General features: G+C 42.6%; 1 protein-coding gene across 1 annotated transcript; it reads left to right on the forward strand.

Moving 5' to 3' along the window:
- The first annotated feature begins 6,046 nt into the window (after positions 1-6,046).
- Positions 6,047-7,538, forward strand: LOC125899501 (trace amine-associated receptor 13c-like). Its single transcript, XM_049593893.1, has 3 exons — positions 6,047-6,112; positions 6,255-6,424; positions 6,556-7,538. Exons 1-3 carry the CDS (start codon positions 6,047-6,049, stop codon positions 7,358-7,360), a joined length of 1,041 nt encoding a protein of 346 aa, XP_049449850.1. The 3' UTR covers positions 7,361-7,538.
- Positions 7,539-8,075: the final 537 nt, after the last annotated feature.

Below are 8,075 nucleotides of genomic sequence, written 5' to 3' on the forward strand. Positions count from 1 at the left end.
TAATTTTGGGGTTTGGGAGAGACAGACCGACATTTTTCAACATTTTAACACATTTTTCGATAAAATGATTAGTCGACTAATCGAAGAAATAATCGACAGATTAGTCGACAATGAAAATAATTGTTAGTTGCAGCCCTAGTGACATTACTCCTCTCTTCTTCAATTTGCTGAATCCACCATTGTTGGATTGTCCGAATACTTACTTACTTTGTGCCTAGATGATATGCCATATAACTGGCAGAGGTGAACATGCCATGCATTTTAGTCCAGTGGTTCCCAACTGGTTCAGCCACGGAGTCCAAAATTCTCCTTAGTCTTTAGTTGAAGTTCTACACATTTTAATATATATTCAGTGTCATACTTGTGTTTAGCCATGTCGTTGAGCTCATTTGCTGTCTCTGTCAAACAGCTGCGCGTTAGTCACTCACTCTACAGCAGGAAAGAGCACTTAAAAATAAAAGCTCTGCCGGAAATTCACTGTCCTTCAAAATAAAGTGTGTTTTTTTACAAATTTGACACATTTGCAAGTCACTTGCGGTCCATTCAGGATGGACAAGCGACCCACTTTTGGACCACAACCCACTGGTTGGGAACCACTGCTTTAGACCATACCCTATAGATCATTAAAGCTAAGTTGAAGGCCTCAGTAAGCTTTAAACCAGGTGTTTCTCAGGTCATCAAACAGTGCCCGAAACCAACTAACAGTTGCTGTAATGTTCTGAAACCAACAACCCAACACCCGACTTTGCACAGTCTTATTTGTATGATGTGCAACGGTATTACGATATTTTGACACTTGGGCAGAAGCCCTTTTGCGTTGAGATTAGATAGATTACCCTAGATTAGGGTTAGGAAAAGAAAGTGGTTGCCGTTGGTCTCAGCAGTCGACTTTTGTGACAAGTGACTCGGAAGGAAGGACCAATCAGCAACCCCCTATGAAGCCAATGCAGAAGTGCCAAAAACTACACTCCCTCGAACGGCTATTTGAACCTGAATCCATTTTTACAGCCACTGCAAAAAACGGATTTGGTCTCAACTGTTAATTTCCCCGTTCATGACAACTGTACCGGATGTGAATTTTTATATAACTCAGCCATTTAAATGTTATTATCCTTAAAACTTATGCATAGTTAAGGGCGTGGCTGCTTTGAGTGACAAGCTGTCTGCCGATAATGTCCTCGGGTTCTTTGTTAGATTCATCTCTTGCTCCTCCACATCTCCACCCTGTGGTCCATGGTCACTTCTGCTCCAACAATCCAAGATGGCGGTGGCCAAAATGTGAAACTCAAGGCTTCAAAACGCAAGTCCACAAACCAGTGGGTGATGTTATGGTGGCTACATGAATTTTTTGGGACAGTCTATGCTAACGACTCACATCACAAAATGAGTAAGCACTGAGTTATAGTTTCACATAGGACACAAACACTGGTCCTCTGAGTCAAGGTCCTGTATCTGTTGGACTCATTCACCTAAGCATTTCTCTCATGATGGGTTTGACATGGATGGGTTTACATTGGAGTTGAAAGAAGTTGAAAGCCTGGTGCGTCTCATAGGGACGCTAAGGGGTGCATTGTGCATCTCTTTCTGCAGCTGAGAGACACTGTCTAAGCAGTGTGTTTTTGGACACCCTGGGAGTGAGATCAGGCTGGCAGAGGTCAAAACAACTTTCCAAACAGCTACTTTTATTAGTTTTTGTGAATGCCTTTGAGGAGAAACTGTTAGTGTGTGCTGTTGTCCCCACAGTTTGGACAGTTTATTCTATCAACACCACAAAGACATCACATTCTTGGCGAGCAACTGGAGAGGCCTTGAGATGCAGCAAGCAGGAGGCTTTAATGACTGGTTGTTATGTGCTATTTGTGATGTACCTATTATACTAATAATATATCATTAGTGCTCCCAAAGACACACTGAAATACAATTAAGTTTACTGTACATTTTGAGACACAATTGAGATGCACTTGAATAATTAAGTACATCTTTTATTACTAATGTTGTACTTAAAAAATGTACTTTGTTCTACTTTGTTCAATCCAGTTTTGGATGGCATTAGAAACTGCAGCCAGCTGGTGTGTTTCCTCACATCTAAAGGTGCCTTTGTGCATTCTGATCTGAATGTCTGCTTACAAAGTGGTGGTATTTGATGGCGTCAACACCTGCCACCACCTGGTGTGTGTTATACTGCAGTGAAAGGTGCCTCTGTGCTTCGGTATCTGATGCAGAGATCACTGACTAACGGCGCATTCACATCAGGATAGTCCGGGGGACTTAATTGGGCGAGGAATGCCGAAAATTTTCACACCTTCATTTGGTTAAGTTCACTTTCACACTACACTTTATAAAGCGGACCAAACGGCGTAGACAACATCACGCAGTTTGGGGGCGGTACTGCCCGAAACAACCACTGACCAGGAAGAAAAAAAGCATGAGGAAGAAGAAAACCTGGACCGAAAACGGAAATCTATCCCCTTCAGCCGGCTTGGTTACCACAAAAACAATGGAGCAACACCAACTTTATGCAGTCTTGGGGTAAGCGCCTGCACCTCCTCACTACTCCTCAACTTTTTTTTTCTTTTTTTTTTGTTTCACCTCTGCTTCTCCTGGTTCGCACTGTTAGCTTTGTGTTTTTTTTTCTACCCAAAATGCACTGCGCTCTACATCACTTCCTCTCTTTGGTTCACTGGATAGTCTGCTTGCATTTCCCACTGTAAGCGAACCGCACACAGGGTTCATTTGCAAGTGAACCGAGACCCCCACTTCTCAAGTGGATCTGGTTTCACTCATTTGGTCCGCACCAGAGTTCGAATGATCGTTCACACCACTCCAAACGAACCGAACTATCGGTGGAAGCGGACCAGGGTTCATCTAAAGCCGACCAAATAGCGCCAGTGTGAATGCATCCTAAGTATTTGTCGAGTTGGGAATGAGAATGGGCCAGGTATTCATGACTTGAGACTGGATTCAAGAATTATGTCGTCAATGAAGGTTGTAAGAAGAGAAAAGCAGTATGCAACTCAAAAAGCTGCACACCACTGCAGTTGCAATACTTTTGTCTGCAGCTCAGAAATCAGTGACATGATCACCGCAACATCCAACTATATCCATCACTAAAAAACCCACAAAGAAAGGTACGTTAATGTGTCTTTTTAGCCAAGTTGTTAGCTAAATAACTAGTCAAATGTTAGCTAGAAAGCCAAAAGTCCCAACAACAACAACAACTAGCCCAGAGGTGATGTAAGCTCACTGTAATGAGAGTCTCCACTGTGTGACCTCCCCAGTGTGTCACCTCTACAGGGCTGAACAGGCCTCAGGGAGCAGGCCTGGCTACGGCCACGCTTCACACAGCTAATTACTGTATGACCCAACGGCTAATGTCTGTTGACCTCACAAGCAAATAATTCATAACTCCAAACTTATCCAAAACATATATGTCATATTTAATGTCCATCTCTTTGTGTCAGTTGTGATGATGACACTGCTGAAAAGTTGGTTACACAATTCATACATTACAGTCTCAGTGGTCGAAATGTTGCTATCTTCATCATCCCTTTGAGACCAATTACAAAACGCACCACTGTGGACAGACAGGGTGTAATCTCAAACAAACATACAGTAACAAGGAAAACAACAGGGCCACTAATATGTTTTGGAAAGGCCACTTGTTTTCTAACAAATCCTCTTCACTGATTGATAAAATAGGTTTTATGTGTTCACCTTTAAAATGCATAGACAAAATCAGTTTTCAAACCTGCCACCATCATGGTCAAGGTTAAGTTAGATTTTAAGGCTCAAGATGCTTTCACACCTCATCTGTTTGGTTCAGTTATAATGAACTCAGGTCCGTTTGTGCAGTTAGTACGGTTCGGCGCAGTTCATTTGTTGTGTGTAGGAAAATGAACCAACCACAGGATTTTATGATAGCAGATATGTGATTTTGACAACAGCTAAACCAATAATAAACCCATGCGCTGATCGTGAAATCTGTCAGTGATCTCATAATTCAAAAGAACTGTTAAAAGTACCATCATTGTACCTGACTCTGTACTTTATCTGTTCATTAAATCCATTCAAAAGTGTATGACAGCGATCAAACAGTATCAGAATCATTGCTGCACAAGAGGCCTTTTTTTCATCCTGTCTCCATATGTTAATCATTATTCATAGCATGCGATCAATTTGCAGTCTAATAATAGCCTCCTAATAATGCTTACGGAGTGCGGACCAAATAGTTGTTTTGCTTTGGTCTGGATCAGGGACTAATTTTGTCACAAAGTTGTATAATTGGCTAGAGTTGGTTCGTGTTCTCACGGCAGCATTTACAAGCGGACCAGATCAAATGCCTTGTGTGAGAAAGCTGCTCTTGATTGGTCAGAATTTCCATGTGGGAAAAATCCAGGAAGTAAAGCAAACATTGAAGAAGAGTACACTTGCAAGATAAATGTGACACTTTCTAATGTCACAATGGAGGGACAACTACGCAGGTTGATTTTAGCGCTGCTCATCGTGGACTATATTGCTGTCATTGTTCATTTTAGTCAAAGCATACAGTTTGAAAACGAGGCGCGGCTCCAACTAGAAAACAATGTTTTGATGCATTGGATGTGCTGAATGTGCATATTAAGGCAGTACAGGAGGAGGTGCACATTAATAATCCTCCAGGACTGTAACATGCTCATGTTTAACCCAAACAATGTGTCATGTGACTGTAGTTGGTTCAGATCCAGGTCGGAACACGTTCACACCACAAACGAACCGCACCAGAGTTCATGTGTAACCGGACTGAGACCACCTCTTCAAGAAGGTCTCGGTCAGGTTGTTCTGGTGTGCACCTGAGTGTGATTGCTGTGTTCACACCTGCCCAAACGAACTGCACTTAGGGGACAAACAAACTTGAGTTTGATTGAATGGAACCAAACAGGGCAGATGTGAAAGCACCCTTAGATACACCAAACCAACATCCACGACATCCAAGTGGTGACAAAGGCTGACTGTTGTGCTGTCCCACGTTGCCTGTGTCTTTGCCAAAGATTTGCACTTGAACACTCCACAGAGACTACAGCCAACGGCCAACTTGGACGTACATTCTGCACTTGCATGAGAGGAAATAACTCTCCACAGCACCAGGTGATGGTAATCTGTATTTATTATTCAAAACGGGAAACCAGAAGACCAACAGGTTGGATTTAGCACACTAGTTGGCCATTTAACACATTAACGACACATCCCGATGTGGAAAAACTTTTTTTTCAACATATCAGCGGTGATGTTCTTTGGTGTGCATTAGTACTATATTGAAGACCTTTCCTTCACACTGGCGACTGAAGGTCGCAGGTATCTGTGTCATCTGCAGTCTGTAACAGTTGATAGGCTACCAGAACTATCGCACATTCACATGTATGTAATTTTTTGTTGAGCTGCAAACGTCATGTAGGTTGACATTACAAAAGGTTTATGACAAAATCACTTGACCACAACGACTCCTGTGTGCACACAGGAAGAGAGGAGAGGGAGAGACGCTGTGCTGCCACCAGAGGAGCCGCTGAATGAGTTCCCTCTGAGCGGTAAGTCATTAAAAGAGTCTGAGAAGTCCAGGACTGTTCATGAAACATTCAGGACGCCACAGTTTATTCCACACTACTGAAGCTGCTCTTCTTTTTGGAACCAAAGCAGAGTCGGAGTTAATTTTGGTTTCAGCCATGCCTGTTGTTGGCGTACGTAACAGAAAGACGTCAATATGTCAACTGGTCAAAATATGGGGAGTATCACGATATGAATTTTCATATGATTATAAGGGTATGATCGTGAATGAGATGATGTGGCATACCCCTATTGCTCACCACAACAAACCACGTAGAAGCTCACATTGCAAGATGCGCAGAGGGAGCGTGAATTCATTCGCTGCTCAGGACGCCATTACTCCACCATATCTTTACATAGCAGCTGCTTTATTAATGCTCTGAATGTCGCATACAGAGCCTTTAAAGTTATTTAAATCTGAATAAGTTGGCTGACTCTGGAAATCATTCAACTGACTGCAGTCAGAGAGATGACTCCAGTCCCACGGGAATCCTACGTGGAGCCAAGTCATGAAAGTCGAATTGGAGAGGAGAAGGTGGGATGCTGCTGCAAAGAAAAAAAAAAGTGTCACAGGACATGGGAGGGAGGGCAGCTATGAATTGTCTGTATTTCAGAGAGCTTCGGTCAGAGAGCTGCCAGAGCAAAGCAGCTTCTCTGTCTCTGTCTCTGTGATGCAGGAGACCCACAGTGATGTTGAACTCTGCTTCCCACAGCTCCTGAATGCCTCCTGCACCAGGCCAAAGCGTCCACACTCTGAGGTCATACTGACTGAACTTGTACTGTCCTGCATCACTCTGCTCACCACAACTCTTAACATGATGGTTATCATCTCCATCTCACTTGTCAAGTATGGAAGACTCAGTGCCTGCAATTGACGACAGAGTTTGATAATGTCATTTTGTTTGTGTTGCTGCTTGTGGATTATAAATGTAATGACTTGTGATTTTTCTAACGTGTGTCGCTGGTCCTTCTCTCCAGGCAGCTTCACACCCCCACCAACCTCCTCCTCCTCTCTCTGGCAGTCTCAGATTTCTTCGTGGGGTTCCTCATTGCCTTACAAATGACATATATAGACGGCTGCTGGCCCTTGAACGACTTCATGTGTAGTCTGTTTTATGTTATAGAGAGTAGCATTACTTCTGCATCAGTAGGGAACATGGTGCTCATATCACTTGACCGCTATGTGGCTATTTGTGATCCTATGCATTACTCCACCAAAGTCACACCAAAAAGAGTTAAAGTTTGTGTTTGTCTGTGTTGGATATCTTCTATAATCTTTCAGACTCTGTTGCTGAGGGATAACTTGGAACAACCAGGTAAACATGTTTCCTGCCATGGAGAGTGCGTGATTGTCAGTAACAGCATCGCAGCAGCTGCTGATATTATATTTACCTTTATCGGTCCCGTCACTGTCATTGTAGTTCTGTACGTCAGAGTATTTGCGGTGGCTGTGTCTCAGGCTCATGCCATGCGGGCTCATGTTGTCACACTTCAGGGTTCAGTGAAAGTAACAGCAAAGAAATCTGAAATTAAAGCAGCCAGGACTCTTGGTGTTGTTGTAGTTGTGTTTCTGATCTGTATCTGCCCATACTACTGCGTTTTTCTTTCAAGCAACGTGCACAACGCTTTGTCTGTCACCTTTGTAGTGTGTCTGTTCTACTTTAACTCCTGTCTAAACCCTGTGATCTATGCCTTTTTCTACCCCTGGTTCAGAAAATGTCTCAGACTTATTTTTACACTTCAGATACTGAGGCCTGGCTCCCGTGAGGCCAACATACTGTAATGCTGTGTTCACACCGGGGGTGTAGCAATACAGTGGTACTGAGGATAACCATGATATTTTAAAAATGAAATGTGGAAATCATGTTTAGTAAGACACCCGGCATAATATTGTATATTATTAATAATGTAGCCGGTAATGCTGTTGCTTTGTCGCTTGTAGTGTGAACACAGCATTAGACAGCAAAAGGTGAAGGTTTCTTTCAATGCTTGAATGAACACATATGAAACAGGGGGGTTGCGGGTCCTCTGACAAAACATTCCTGCATTCTGGTGAATTTCTATGCTCTGATTTGTGCCTTTTCTGCTTTCATTTATAGTGTAAATGTCTTTTATTTTACACCCTTGTGAGAGAGTGGAGTCACTAAGAATACCTCTGCTTTGAAAAGAGAAATATACTCAACCATATCGCAATGAATTTAAGAAATATTGTGCGTAAAGTAAGTACATGCTACTCTGTTATTATTATTTATTGCATGGACTATATGTCACATTAACCTGTGAAACTATAGTGAGCATTAAATGACAGTCTACACAGTCCTCTGCCGTATGTTGTTTGTTTTGCATCAACCTCTGGTTATTGTACACAGTGGAATTCACTTCAGCATTACAGGTGTTTAAGCGAGCAGCAGTCATATTCATGCAGGATTGTCGGTCATGCACCTTTATCATTTATTCAGGAAAAGAAAAAGTGACTGTGCTGGTGCTTCTCAGGGGAC

This window comes from Epinephelus fuscoguttatus, linkage group LG13, assembly GCF_011397635.1.
Source record: "Epinephelus fuscoguttatus linkage group LG13, E.fuscoguttatus.final_Chr_v1".
In the NCBI taxonomy this organism is placed as follows: Eukaryota; Metazoa; Chordata; class Actinopteri; order Perciformes; family Serranidae; genus Epinephelus; species Epinephelus fuscoguttatus.